This window comes from Cucumis melo, chromosome 4 (genome assembly GCF_025177605.1).
Source record: "Cucumis melo cultivar AY chromosome 4, USDA_Cmelo_AY_1.0, whole genome shotgun sequence".
Lineage (NCBI taxonomy): Eukaryota > Viridiplantae > Streptophyta > Magnoliopsida > Cucurbitales > Cucurbitaceae > Cucumis > Cucumis melo.
In genome coordinates, this window is record NC_066860.1 from 16,479,192 (window position 1) to 16,495,802 (window position 16,611).

At 31.2% G+C, this 16,611-nt stretch overlaps 1 protein-coding gene across 1 annotated transcript; it reads left to right on the forward strand.

Moving 5' to 3' along the window:
* The first annotated feature begins 7,214 nt into the window (after positions 1-7,214).
* Positions 7,215-8,241, forward strand: LOC103490004 (ESCRT-related protein CHMP1B-like). The gene has a single exon (XM_008449367.3). It carries the CDS (start codon positions 7,509-7,511, stop codon positions 8,118-8,120), a length of 612 nt encoding a protein of 203 aa, XP_008447589.1. The 5' UTR covers positions 7,215-7,508; the 3' UTR covers positions 8,121-8,241.
* The last annotated feature ends 8,370 nt before the right edge of the window (positions 8,242-16,611 follow it).

Below are 16,611 nucleotides of genomic sequence, written 5' to 3' on the forward strand. Positions count from 1 at the left end.
TAGAAAATAAAAACTAAAATTACAATTTAATCATTTTTAAAACATAAAATACGTTTATAAATAAATTAACAATAATTTATTGTCATCTAGATCTTAATGAATAAATAATGACTTGAAAATTTTTTAAAATTAAAATTTCACTATGTCACCAATTATATATCTAAAAACATAAAATATAATTATGTTTTGATTCCATCTCTTTTTTACAAATTCCTGTTTTCGACTTTAATGACTTGGAATTTTAAATTTAACACTTCAATAGGTATCTATTTTTAGGTATCACTTTTTATTCTTATATGGTTATTTTATTTTAAATTTACAAAATTGAAGAATTACTAGGTCAAAATAAGTTTTAAAAGAGAAAAAGAAAAAGAAGATCACATTCAATCTCGGGTCGCATCTCCTCCCTCTCCTTGCTGTTCGTCTAACTTCATCGTTCGTCTCCTATCTTTGCCATCCGTTCCTCGTTTCTTGTCTTCGCGGTTCGTCTTTCCCGTCAATCTCCTCCCTCTCCCTGCTATTCGTCTCACTCTTCTTAGCCTTTGCTTCCTCATCTTCTCACTTAGTATTCACAATCAGCTTTTGACATAATGAAAATTCAACAAAAAAAAAAAAAAAAAAAAGTAGACTGTGTGATGAATTTAAGGTTAATTTAACTAGTTGAACTAAAATTGCCATTAGAAAGTATAACACACAAACTATTCTATTCAACAATGATTAATTACAAAAGTTTTTAATTAGAAATCTTTACAAAACATTCTTATCACAAATTATAGAGTCCATTTAGGATGTTTTTAAAAGGGTAATCATAGGTTTAGACCATGTAATTCTTTTAGATCAACTAGACATAAATTTACTTGGATTACATAAATTTTTATATTTATTACACGATCTTGAACAGCCAAATAAGAATGTTTGAAAAAAATAATACACGATGAACCAAATAACAGTTGGGAAAAAAAAAAAAGAAGAAAAGAAGAAAGATGATGTAACAGACGAAGAAGGGAAGAAAGACGGAATGGTAAATCTGGAATATTTAAGAAATGCTAATTTTATGGGTTTTGTTATACGGCCGTAAATATTTTATGGATTTGTTATATTTATGAAAGTTTCCTATTATTATAAGCAAATGACTAAGTAGAATAAACAAATTTTTACTTGTTTGTCGTCTTGTGATCTATCTTTGATGTTCAAGTCATCAATTGTCATCACATAATGGATCCATAAGAACTAGTTACGATACTTACAATATTTACAACTTTCCAAAGTCAGTTACTTGTGACACTAGAATTATTACTGAATGATCATAATGAAGGAATCAAATTTTTAAAGTGGAAGCGTATGAACGTCGTGCAAATGGAATTCAATTTGTGAAACCAAAAAATTCACAGAATAACAAAACTAAAGCCTAAGCATGCTTCTAAGGAGGAAAGAAACTACCATTTATAGAACCTCCAAGAACTCTTTGAATCTTTTAAGAACACCACGCCTCGTTATTCTCAAGGAGAGAACCGACAGAGAGTTATAAGCTTCTGTGATTTGATGAGGGAAAATTTTAGGAGATTTCTTTTTCTTTTTGGAAAGTAGAGAGATCGTTAAATTGCAGAGAGCAAAGAGATCTTAAACTCAATATTATCTTAACCATCAAAAGAGATGGAGGGAAGTTATCAAAATAACTCCCTCTCCCTCTCTTTGCACGTAGAATAACTCCCTTGGGAGTTATTTTACTAATTAAAAATATATTAATTAAAATAAAACAAAATTAATATAAATTTAATCTATATTATATGTCATATAATATAAAACTAACTAAGGGTTTAAATCTCTCATATGATCTATAGTTCTAATATGAATTGGATTCATATTAATTTCAACATATAGGCCCGTTTGGGAGAAGGAAAGGAAAAGAAAAGAGTCATTTCCATGTTTGGGGCAAGGAATAAGGGGAGGAAAAAGAATATATTTAATCCATTTTATTCTTACTTAATCCTTCTATTTCTTCCTAAAAAGGTGTGATATTATTATTATTTTAAATTAATAAATTTATTATTATTATTATTATTATTATTATTATTATTATTATTATGAGTCTTTTAAAAAATATAACAAAGCGGTAAAATATTTATAATGTATAGAACAATTCGAAAAACGAAAAAAGCCTATAGGCTTGCCATGGAAAATACCAAAAATGTCCCGTCAACAATGTGCGTAATATATTTGGTACACAATCGTTTAGATTTGGCTATTGTTGTTACACGATCGTTTAGATTTTTTTTTCAATTCTATCGTTTAATTTGGTTACACGATCGTTTAATTAATTGAGTTACACGATCGTTTAATTAATTGAGTTGCTTGATCGTTTAGATTTGGTTACATGATTGTTTAGATTTGGTTACACGATCGTTTAGATTTGGCTACATGATCGTTTAGATTTGGCTACACGATCGTTTAGATTTGGCTACATGATCGTTTAGATTTGGGACCAAATCTAAACGATTTTATTTTTCAAAATTTGGTATACGATCGTTTAGATTCGACTAAACGATTTTTTTTTTCAAGATTCTTTATACACAATCTTTTAGATTTGGTTATCCTAATCTAAACAACGTAAAAAAAGAAAAAAAGAAAGACGATGCATGCAGTGAACAAAAAAAAAGGTAAAAGAAGAAAGTTATGCACGCAACAAAAAAGAAAAAAGAGAGAAAAACAAGAAAGACGATAAAACAATAGAAAGAAATCATATTTGGTTACCGAAATCTAAACGACGTAAAAAAGAAGAGAAAAAGAATAAAGATGGAAAGAAATCACAGCTAATTAAAAAAAGAAGAGTAAAGGAGAAAGACGATAAAAAGATTGCGAAGAGGAGAAGAAAGATGGAGGGGCAAACATAGAATATTTAAAAAATGCTAACTTTATGGGATTTGTTACACGGACCGTAAATATTTTAGTAGTTTGTTATATTTATGAAAATTTCTCTTATTATTATTGTTATTATTAATATTTTTATTATTTTAATACTATATTTCAAAATAGAGTTGTACGATATAATTGATGTTCATCGTTTAACTGCATTTGAAAAAAAACATTTGTTTCCCATATTTCATTTTGTTTCAATGCTATTATGTTGGTCGTCATTTGTTAAAATCGATTATTAACTATACGTAATTTTTCGATATTGTACTTACAACATCAATTTAAATAAAATACATGTAATTTCTTTCACACGTAACGCATCAATTAATTTTTTGGCACGAAAAACTTGCGTAAAAAACGTTTAAAATAAACATTGTATTTATAAAAGCTAGTGAAACATGTTTTTCAATAAAATTTTCAAATTTCGATAAATAAAATATGAATATTTGTATATTAGATTTACAATATGAATTAAAAAGATACATTTGTACGAATTAAAAAAATAATAAAAAATTTTAAATCGATTGTTAATGATATGCAATTTCTCGATATTGCGCTTACAACATCAATTTAAAGAAAATACATGTAATGCATCAATTAATTTTTTAGCATGAAAACTTGCGTACAAAATGTTCAAAATTGACATCGTATTTACAAAATCTAATGAAACATGTTTCGGATAAAAATTTTAAATTTTGGGAAATAAATACGAATATTTATATATTGGATTTAAAATGAATTTTTTTTTAAAAATGCATTTGTAGTAATTAAATTTTTTTTTTGTCATATTCCTTGCCACGTATTTCTTCCACCAAACAAGAATTATAAATAATCTCCTATAATTCTTCCACTTATTCCTTTCCCCAAACAAGGATTATTATAATCTTTTTCTTTTCATAATCCTCCCTTTTCCTTATTCTTTTCCCCCTTATTCCTTTCCTTCCCCTAAACACCCTCGTTTATTTATGAATCTTATTCATATTATCATTATTATTTGAATCGTATTCAAATATTAACTTCTCTTGTAAAAACTTTATATTATAATATATCAAATACATTATATTGATTGTATCATATACAATTTATTCTCTTTAATCATTTTGAACAATTCAAATTAAACCAAAATAAATTTAATTCTCATTTATTCTTATTGAGCTAACAATGAGACCTAATGGACCTACAGATTGAAGTTCTAATGATATAAAATTGATTAATTAAACTGTTTAATTAAATTAATCTCTATTCATTTATTAATCATTTCACTAAAGACTAATAGTTGCACCCTTCTTACTATAAATATATTTTTATGTCCATTAGATATAAACAATCAACAATGCAATGACCCTTCACAAATTGCTCGTAAGTACACAACTAGACCAAAAACTATCGTTTTACCCCTGTAGTTACATCTAACTCTTTAAGTACCATTAATTCCTCTAATGAACAATAATTATAGTTCTACTATAACTGAACTCCTCTTAGGCCAAGAGAAGGTGTGACACCAAATTGTTCAAGTCTTAGAATCAGCCCTTAAAGAGCAATTTCTCTACTTACTATATCTATAGAGAAAGAGTGAATTCCTTCGGACCCGTTTGGTAATGTTCTCGTTCCTTGTTTCTTGTTTCTTGTTCTCTATTTTTGGTTTCCTATTTCTTTTTCTTTTTTAAGAACAAGAAACCTAAATGTGTTTGATAACTGTTTCTATTTTTTTTTCAAAACTGTTTCTGTTTCTTGTTTCTTGAAAAAAAGAAATAAAAGAACAAAAAACCGTTATCAAACACATTTTTTGTTTCTATTTCTATTTTCAAGAAACAAGAAACAGAAACAAAAAATGTGTTTGATAACGGTTTTTTGTTCCCTGACTTTCTTTGAGTTTTTATTTTATTTTATTTACATCTAATTCAATTAAACATTAAACAAAAATATATGTCATCCATTAAACATAAAAATGAAATTATCAAAAGTTTATTCATTTAATACAAAGTACCATTGCAGAAATAAAAATAATAACATAAACATAAAATTGTATCTATCCTTTAAATGTTGCCAAATTTGATTGGCAACATCATCTCTCACTCGGACCATTTCTCTTAGATGATGTCGACTTACTTCTTAATTCATCAATTTCAACAACCTTATCGATATTTTATGACATCTATAATGTAATATTAATTTTAAAATAAGTTATTATCTCCTCAATATTTAGAATTAAAAGAAACAAAACAAAATTTAACCTCTGCTACTTATAATGCTTGAGAGAAAAACCCATAATAAAAACCCAGATCCGCGCAAAGAGGAAGACGAAAACTATGAATCCGACGAAGAGGAAGAGTCAGGTGAAAACTTGGATTCGACGAAGAGAAAGTTCGAATTGTAGAGGAAGATGATGAGAGGCGAAGAGGAAGACAACGTATAGAGGGAGACGATGAGAGAAAGGGGAAAAGGATAGTTATTTGGGGAAGACGATGAAGATAAGAGGAAAAGGAAACCAATAAAAATAATTGAGAAAAATGAAAAGGAAACCAATAAAAATAATTGAGAAACGGGAAAAGGAAACCAATAAAAACAATTGAGAAAAAGGAAAAGGAAACCAATAAAAATAGTTGAGAAAAAGGAAAAGGAAACCAATAAAAATAATTGAGGAAAAAGAAAAGAAAACAAATAGAAATAAATTGAGAAAAAGGAAAAGAAAACCAATAGAAATAATTGAGAAACGGAACGAAAGAAACTACTTTTTTTTGTTCCCAATAATTCCTTATAAAATGGGAAACGATTCTACTTTCTTTTAGATCGAGAAACAAGGAACATTATTATCAAACACCTCAGTTTCTTAAAAAACTAAAAACAAAAACAAGAAATAAGGAACGAGAACTTTACCAAACGAGCCCTTTCTGTGTAGCTGTGTTTCCAGCTCCCCAATCAGACGAATCCCCAAAAAGGTAAGCATATTGAGTCGGCGACATAGGTCACTTTCACTCATGCAAATCAAAGGACTACCTTCATTGGCAGGAGTTCACAACTAACTCAAGATTCAGGTCAAGTCATCTATGGTCATTTTGGTGAAATGTAGTCTCAACTAGTAACAGTGTTAATAAGAGAGACTATTCATTTTATGGTCCAATCTTATACAAACTCTTTGTATAGAATACTCCCACTCTAATGTCTTGACATGAATGATTAGAATCAAATCATTTGTAGCACTTTAGAACAATTGTAATAACTACAAAACATATCGTATTCGTAGTGTCACCAAGATAAGATATCCAGCCTTATCCATCTACTACAGATCATTTAGGTTATCACTTAAACATGATCCACTTGTATATCTCTACATCTATGTTTAGGTTACAGAAGATAACATTGGATGTTAGTTTATTAGTTTTATGAGTTAATGCAACTAAATGTCAAATAAAATAAAGTATTTTATTTTATTAGATAAAAAAAATGTTTGTATAATATATACAATTACAAACTACAGACCACGAGATTTAGGGCATCAACCCCAATACATAAGAGGATAGAACACATCATTTGATAGTAGACATCGTATTAAACAATTAACATATTCTCGACTAATCCATGAGTTCAATCTTTACTGTCGTCAAAGTGCAAAAATGGATAGAAGATGTTTTGCCATTTTATGCCATTTACTTAAGACGACTGATGGATTAGTCGAAATAGAAGTTAGATGTGGAGGAGAGATGGTTGCCATGTTCCTGCATATATTAGCTCATGACGTGAAGAGTTGAATAATACAAAAGGGAATTTGTATGGTCTGGTGAGACTATTTCAACCTTGTCTTGTTAGCGATTTTACGGTTACACGATGAGTTCTTCAACATGAAATATTCTTCGACATGGAATGTCATCAAAAGAGCGTTTGGGTTGTTAAAGGATCGATGGACAATTTTAAGAGGAAAGTCATACTACCCAATCGAAATCCAATGTCGAACTACCATACCATGTTGCCTTATACACAATCTTATCAAAAGAGAGATGACTAACATTGAAATAATCGACGATTTGAATGAGGGTGATTCAACTACAAATAGAATATAGTTTTAACTATAAACTACGAGTTTTAGGACATAAATTCCAACATTTTTCATTTTTGAAGTTGTTCTATACAGTATAAATACTTTGTCGGTTTGTTATATGTTTGAAAAGACCCATAATATGTACCTAAATACAGATTATAACAATCTGCACCCAAACACAAATTATAATAATGCACGGACTCAAATATGTATGGATTATAATAAATCATTCCACCACTCAAATGCGGCTTAGTGTTTTGGTGTAACTTTTGAATAGAGAAAGGTAAGAATGTAAATTTATGGTAATAGAAAAAGTTTTTATTTTCTTGGTTACTTTGTGAAATTTTCGAGAAATAAAAATTATATTTTAAAAGTTGATAGCCCCACACGGAAAGGGAAAATTATTGGTTAATTTTAGACGGAGGAAGAACGCTGTGAATAACCCAATTCCCACCGTTGAATTTCGCATCTTCGTTCTCCTCATCGTTGCATTCTCAAAAACCCTAGATTTCAAATTGAAGTTCTCTGTATCTTCACAAAATCAATTACTGTTTTGATCATGGGTAACACGGAGAAATTGTTGAACCAGATCATGGAATTGAAATTTACGGCGAAATCACTTCAACGCCAAGCGAGAAAGTGCGAGAAGGAGGAAAAATCCGAGAAGCTCAAGATCAAGAAAGCCATGGAGAAGGGAAACATGGATGGAGCACGAATTTACGCTGAGAATGCAATCCGGAAACGTACAGAGCAGATGAATTATCTCCGACTCTCTTCGCGGCTCGATGCTGTTGTGGCTCGTCTCGATACGCAGGCAAAGATGTCCACCATAAACAAATCTATGGGCTCGATCGTCAAATCCTTGGAAAGTACTTTAGCCACTGGTAATTTACAAAAGATGTCGGAGACCATGGATCAATTTGAGAAGCAGTTTGTGAACATGGAGGTACAAGCTGAGTTTATGGAGAATGCGATGGCGGGTTCGACATCTCTGTCAACGCCGGAGGGAGAGGTGAACAGCTTGATGCAACAGGTGGCCGACGATTATGGATTGGAGGTTTCTGTGGGTCTTCCACAGCCGGCAGCTCACGCTGTTCCGGCCAGGGAGACCGAGAAAATCGACGAGGATGACTTGTCAAGGCGGCTTGCTGAGCTTAAGGCGAGAGGGTAATCAATTTATACTAGAATTAACATCTGCTATTTGTAAAATCTACGCATTTCATTGCTCACTTGTATTTTAGTACCTACGAGAACTTTATATTATGTATAAATTTGAAGCATTTGATTTGCTATATGCTTGTTGCATACTGCTATGCATATAACTGAAGTCTTTTGGAAAATAATCCTTCCCCTCATGTTTATTTGAGTATTTGGGTTGATATCTCATATCTTTTTGAGTGGAAAGACATTTTGTTTCAAGCCTTTCTTTGGGTGGTTTGCATGTAAAGTTTTGCTTTCAGCTTTCATGGAAGTTTTGGAGAGAAAGATGAGAGTTGTTCTTTGGAATTGAAAACATGAATTTTCTAGAAGACATGGATTGGATTGAGGTTGGTTTGATGTGTCTAATTAATTGGCTACACTTACACTTTCCTAATTTCTTATAGTTACCTTTTAGTTTGATTTATGTCAAATTGAGTTATCTTTTCTGTCAACTTCATTTAAACTTCAAATAGTTTAATAGTTGTAAGGAGTTACAGAATTGATGTATTTCAGTGATAGAATATAAAATTGATTTATTTTAGTGATAGAACCACAAACTTCCTGAGCCAAGCTACTCCACAAACTTCCTGAGCCAAACTACAAGTGGAGTTTACAACTCTGCACTTCATTACTCCTTTTAAAATTCTTAGACCATATATACCCTTTAAGTTTTGGTACTAACTTAGTTAAATTCTATTTTTGTAATTTGAGAGTTGGTAAGATGGTGTGAGTGGTACAAAAGTTTTACGGGTGTTCGGTAACTTGAGTAATTTGGAGTAGTTGAGTTGGGCGGGTAAAAAAAACCAAACTCGGTTTGGTTCACAAATAAATAAAGATTTTTACTACCTTTTTATTGGCATAAACTCGTCCAATAATTTTTTATAATTATTACAACGTAACTCAACTTTTTGTTTTCATCGCTAATTAAACACCCTCTAAAATATAGTTATGTTGTAATTGGTTGTTGTTTATTTTGTTTTATAGTCACAATAAACTTTGAAACTTGCCTCCAACTATGTATTCAAAATATGTAATCTAATGGAAGAATGAATGGTCTTCGATTTAATTGTGGTTAATAATTACGGAAAGATTTAAAATAATATACGAAAATTAAGAATCTATCGCACTTACCCTTATTTTTTTTGTTTTGTAGTCTGTCATGTCAATTGTCGTGACAGTTATTTTTTATTTTTATATCTTTTCATATCAATGGGCTCAATGGATTAAGTAGCAAACAAAACTTGAATACATATCCAATCATTGTTGGGAGAAGCACGCAACCTCATTCTGCATATTCATCAATTAATCAATAAATTCAGCTATTTAAGTTAAAAATATAAAATAGAACTAACCAAGGTTGAAGCAATGTTTAAAAGAATTATGTGACCCGACCGATTCAAACCGATTCAACCGATTGAGTTGGAATTTCTGAGCTGGATTGGATCGAAAATTTTCAATCATGAATTTTAGGTTGATATCAATTATTTAAATTTACTGGATGGGTCGATCCCACCCAATTATACATATATATGAACCTCATCTCATATCTTAGTTTACGTCGTCTTTTCTCTTATTGTTGCGCCTCCGTCCCTTTTTCTAACTCGTGATCTACACTTTGTTTCCCTTTCCCCTTGGCATCTTCCTCTCCCTCAATTTGTCATTGTCGTGTCTCTTAGGTTGCCCCACGGTCTCCACCTTAATGCCTCCCTCCGATGGTTTATGTAATTTTCTGAAAAAAAAAGCAATTTGTTTTTTTTGTTTTTGTTTTAGAATCTTACTATTTTCTGAAAATTTGATTTGGGGATTATTATTGAGGAGAAAATATTCAATCCAAGAGGGTTGAGTGGCCCAATCTTTTCCTTAATAGATTGAGGGAGATGGAAGAATTTCACCACTAAGCTAGCTATTTGTATTGATATTATAACAATTTCTATATATACTATATAAAAAGCATAAAGTTGAGAGAGATTCGAGCCTCCTAAATCTATACGAACTCTGTAGACGTATGAAACCTACTTTTTAAATTAGCATTGATTCATCCTCATTGGACTAGGTCAAACATGACTTTAGTTCTCAACTTAAAGTTTCAACCCTAATACAACATAATATTCCAAAGCATGTTGACGGAAAAGATGAAAGTATTTATCCATATGTCATTATATCCGATCGTATTATTAGTAAATTGAAAGGTTCAACATCAATATTAAATATACATGAATATCTCTAACGTTTTCTTATATATACTAGTTAAACATAAAAAAATAACCTATTCGGTAACTCACATAAATCCGACTAATAATATTTATAACTTAATTTAAAAGTAAGAACAACGTAATGATTGCTCTAAATAAATTTCATAAATTCTCTAACTCACAAAAATATTTATTGATATTGATATTTTATCAATATATTCATATATATATATATTTATAAAATCAAAATCTCGATATTAATAACATTAATATTTTATTTATTGGTTGAGGCTATGCTAATTATATAAATTGAAAGGATTTTTCTCTTCTTCAAAGGAAAAGAAATTTGAAGGAAAAGACCATAAATAGGTTTTCATAACTTGTTCGAATGGTTTTTCTCGATTCATCTTCTAACTTATAATCTTTTTGATTTAACTTTCTAACTTATAATCTTTTTGGTATATCTCGACCTTATTTCTCCACGTTGAATTATCTTTATAAAATATTATATTTAATTCTAGATTTAGTATAAGATTTACAAAAAATAAATAATATTTAAAAAATTACTAAAATCTCCTAAATATACCAATCGAGAAAGCCCTAAAACAATGATAACTTTGAAAACAATGCTAACTTTGAAAAGGTTAATTTTTTAACTAAATTTCAGTGGTGGATCTCGGAAACCATGAAAACAGTAGGATCGAAATTTCAAAAAGAAGATGCTAATTCTGTATTAATGCACTATTTCTAACGATTTTTCAAATTCGAACTCGTAATGCATATTACATAGAGAAAGACCAACACCGGACCAGTTGAGCAGAGTTGAAAATGAAATAACCAAGCAAATATAGGTCTAGAATAGAAATCAGTGATTCATTATGTTAATTAGAATAAAATATCAAATTATTGATCGACACTATGAAGGTTCAAAAGCAAGCCTACTATCTTTACTAATACTAAAAACACTACAAGCACTTGCACTACATTCTTTAGGAATAAAAACGGATACAGCTCCACATGCCTTCATTCCCTCGTATTACAAAAATTATAAATAAATAAATAAAAAAGAAAAAGAATCTGAAATAATCTCAAAACTTCGATCACGAAAATGTGCCCAAGAAATACACCTATTTGCCAAAATGATCGGTAGTACCTTTAGATAGAAGTCAAAGGTTATCTCCGATACCGGAGTGATGCATGGAAGGCTCCCAATGTAGCTCCATACTAGTTACTTGGTCTACCCTATCCCTCACATCATCAAACCAATCTGATATACCTTCAATTTCTGCAATGTTCACAATCTTAGTATCCTTCAAGAAATGGCGCCAGCATTTTCTGTTTGAATTAATATAGCTGCAGCAGCTCGGCTCCGCTTCTCGTTTTATTTTGTGCAACGCCTACATGTCATTAGTAGCTTGTTAATGTTTAATGCAGAGAATGTAATGTAAGCGTTGTAGAAAAGAGGACTCAAGTGTGCTTGGCTAATGTGAAGGATTTAGAATTTACATATGGAACTTCACTGCTAAAAGATGATGCTATGATTATCCTCTCCCGATGCTCTTTCGTCAATAAATCGTCTAATAAATCTTTGGCGTTTGTAGATGGCTTGATTACATGAAACTTAAGATTGGGAAGAGAAGGAAGGAAGATTTCTTTGCTCTCATCGTGAATTACAACATTCTTGATTCACAATCATATGTAAGAAATTGGAAACAAATGATGAGTCAAGAGTGATGATGTTATAACAGGAACAAGTATGCAAAGACAGGAGAAGGGCCATTGTTACCTTACGAAACCAGACAACGATTTTAAAACCTTTACAATGACGTCCAAGAAAAGAACGGATGAATACATTTCGAATAGGAAAAGCAGATGGATCCTCTTTCTTTTCGCATGAACCATCTCGCAGCCATGATAGTCTAATGAACAAGGTTTTAAAGTATCAACATCAACATGTTTCAGCCTTTTGCAACATCTCAAGCCTAGACTCCGAAGCTTGACATTTGATATGTCAATAATTTGGAACTTGTCACATCTGCTGAGATTTAATTTTTCGAGGACTGGAAAGCCGACAAGAAGTTTATTAAGGAAATTTTCTGTCATAGATGGGTCCTCCAATGTCAACCTCTTCAAGGATGTGCAGGACTCTAAGTTAAGCTTACACCATGAAGATTTCTTTGCACAATACCAAAATGCTTTTAAAATAGGAACTTTGAAGCTCAATCTTTCTCAGAAAATGGCATTGGTACAAGTCCACCCTTTCAAGCTTTTGAGAACCCGAAATCTTCAAATTTGTTAATCCTCGACAGTCTATAACTCTTCAAAAACGATGGAAAGATTAAACGACGTAAATAAAGAATTGAAAAATAAGAAAGATGAAGAAAAGAAATCCCAGAAAAGAAAAAGAGGAAAGAAGAAAGATGAAATCGCAGGATAAGAATGGAGAAGGAGGAGGAAGACGAATCGAGGAAGAAAGAAAGATGGAAGGGTAAATTTGAAATATTTAAAAAATGACTAATTTTATGGGCTTCCTTACAGAATTTGGTGTTTTGTTACATTTATAATAGTTTCCCTATATTTAAATAGAATTTGACTAATTTCATTTTATCAATACTTTCCTTTGTAAAAAAAAAAAACATCAAATTATAGGGTTTTTTTAAAAAATATAAAAAAACGAAAAAATATTTACACTCTATAGAACAATTCCAAAAACAGAAAAAGCCCAAAGACCCACCGTGTAAAATAACAAAAATGGCCCGTCAACCATGCCGTCAATAACACATGCTTAATATATTTATGATCGTTTAGATTTGGTTATTATTTGATACGCGATCGTTTAGATATTGCTACAATTTATACGCGATCGTTTAGATATGGTTCAATATATACGCGATCGTTTAGATATGGCTACAACACGATCGTTTAGATATGACTACAATTTATACGCGATCATTTAGATATGACTGCAATTTATCTTTTCGATGTCGTTTAATTTTGTCACACGATCGTTTAGATTTGGAGACCCAAATCTAAATGATTTTTTTTCTAAATTTGTTACACGATTTTTTTAATTCTTTTGATACACAATCGTTTATATTTATTTACACGATCTTTACTTTTTTTACACGATCGTTTACATTTGGCTACTCCAATCCAAATGATTCTTTTAAAGATTTTTTATACACGATCTTTTATTTTTTCACACAATCGTTTATTTTTTTAAACGATCGTTTACATTTGGCTCCTTCAATCTAAATGATTTTTTTTTTCAAGATTCTTTATACACAATCTTTTATTTTTTTTACATGATTGTTTACATTTGGCTACTCCAATCTAAATGATTTTTTTTAAGATTCTCTATACACGATCTTTTAGATTTTACTATTTTGTTGTACATAGTTGTTTAGATTTAGTTACCCAAATGTAAACGCGTAAAAAAAAAAGAAGAAAGACGATGGAAAGAAATCGCAGCGAAAAAAGAAGAGGAAAAGTAGAAAGACGATGGAAAGAAATCGAAGCGAAAAAAAAAAGAAGAAAAACGATGGAAAAATTAAACGACATAAATAAAGAATTGAAAAATAAGAAAGATGATGGAAAGAAATCGCAGAAAATAAAAAGAGAAAAGAAGAAAAACGAAATCGCAGGGGAACACGGGGAAGACGAAATAACAAAAGGAAGACAAATCGCGAGGAAAAAAAGAAAGATGGAAGGGCAAATCTGGAATATATAAAAAATGGTTAAATTTTTGGGCTTTGTTAAATGGGTCATAAATAGCCTACAGTTTTATTACATTTATGTAAGTTTCCCCAAATTAGGGGTTGAAGGATTCAAGCCTTGTAACCGTTAGTACACTCAAACGTTACCTGAGCTAAATTCTTGTGGGCTAAAGTTATCTTTATTATTAAGGATATCGTCCTTTAAAAGAAATATATTAAGTGACATAAATTTTTATGTCCTAAACTCGTGGTTTGTAAATGTTAAATATATTATAATTCAATAAAATTGTTATTGAGGTATTGTTGAATAAATTGTTGTTGGATATGTGATTTCTACATCATAATCCTAAATCCAATGAATTAAGATTCTTTGACTATAATAAATTTATGTAGTGACATAAAAGTGGATCAAGTTCGAGTTAATAGTCTAAATGGTTTATAGTATAGGAATAAAGTTGAATACCTTATTCGGGACAATGTATACAAATCATTTTGTATGGTACATGTGATTCTAAATCTTCTATTAGAGACATGTGAGTGAGGGTATCCTATGTAAAAAGTTTGTATAGGATAGGATCATGAAATAGTTATTTTTACTTTATAACACCGTTTACTATTTAAAAAATCACTATTTTAAATTTGATGACCTAGATAACTCAATTTTAATCTTGGGCTAACTATGAACTTTTGTTTTATTCTAGATTGTCCTTAGATAGGCATGGGTAAGAGCAGTTAAACAACTCTAGCTCAACAAGCCTCCCATTCAAGGGTAATACTAAATAGATAACTAGAGACATAAGGCGTAAGACAAAATTCATTCCTACTCGCTTCATGAGTTAGTAGAGAGGCTTTACCTTTGAGTCTTGAATAAGGGGTCCCACCTCTCATTGGCTTGAGAGAAATTTGGTTTAGTGGTTGGACCACAAATCAATTGTTCAGTAAAAGATTAACGATACAAAGAGGATTGAAAATCCGAGGATGCCACATGGATACCTGCCACCCAAGTTCCAATAGTTTTATGGAAAGAACAACCCAAAATAGCATGTTGCTCATTTCATTAAAACATATGAAACTATTGGTTCATGAGGAGATTTGTTAGTCAAACATTTCATTCGAACCCTAAAAGAAAATGCCTTCGACTAGTTCATCGACCTGAAGCCTGAATCCATTGATAGTTAGGAGTAGCTTAAGAGGGACTTCTTAACTGTTTCTACAGCACTCGATGTATTGTTGGCATGATAGAGCTAACTGGCACCAAGCAGCGAAAGGGTGAGCCAATCATTGACTGTATTAATCGCTGGAGAGCATTAAGCATTGACTGCAAAGATATACTAGTTTTAAAAATTAAAAAAGAAAAGAAAGAAGAGAAGAGCACCGAGAAGGTATCGAAGGGTGCTACCAAGGAGGCTATGGTCGTTAGCACGACTCCTTTAAAGTTAGTCTCTAAGGAAAATAAAGTGAAAGAACTCCAAGATAAAGGCAAAAAAAGACGTCTGACGTTGATAGAGAGACAAGAAAAAGTTTACCCTTTTCCAGACTCTAACTTACCTGACATGTTAGAGCAACTACTAGAAAAGCAACTCATTCAACTTCCTGAATATAAACGACCTGTAGGAATGAAAAGAGAAAATGATTCCAATGACTGCAAATATCATCGGGTCGTCAACCATTCCGTTGAAAAATATTTTGTATTGAAGGAGTTGATTCTAAAGTTAGCTATAGACAAAAAGATTAAGCTAGATCTTGATGATGTGGCACTAACAAATCATGCTGCAGTAATCATTCATCCAGATAGTCGATTGCCTGCTATAGGGAGTCTAATCCAATTTGGATCTTTGGAGCATGTTGTTATATATTTTTCACCGGAGGCTTTACAAAATAATGACTTCCACACTATTTGCTCCAAGAAAGAAGAAAAGTAGGTAGAGGATGCTGATGAGAGATGGATGCTGGTAACACGTCGAAAGAAGTGCAAACAAAAATTTTCCCAAAAGGAATCCTGCTCGTACTGAGAGTACAAGAGAAGGGGTAAGTCTCAAAGAAGAAAAACAAGAAAGAATGCGAGAAAGCTTCTACCAATCGTTGAAGAAAGTGAGGAGCTTCTTCGACCACAAAAACCAATAACTCTGAAGGACTTCTTTCCTGAAAACTTTCCAATGGAAGTTGTCTTGTGCCATACTATCAGTACGACTAAGGACTATGCTTCCCCCTCAAATCTGATGGAGATAGCACCTAAGCCATAGGATTTTCTTTCTTTAGGCAGAAATGATTTGTTGACACTATCACGAGAAGTCAAGGATACAATTATCAAGATATTAAAAAATGATGATGTCTCGACTATTGCTACATCACCAACGAAGGCATATGATTCTTGTCGTATATTGATATCATTCAGTGATGAGGTTTTACTACTTGGGTCAAAGCTTAATAACAGACCTTTATATGTATCATAATATGTTCGGGAGAAAAAGTTCAATCAAATTTTCATTGATAATGGTTATGCTGTCAACATTATGCTAAAGTTAACCATGAATCAATTAGGTATCTCAATTGA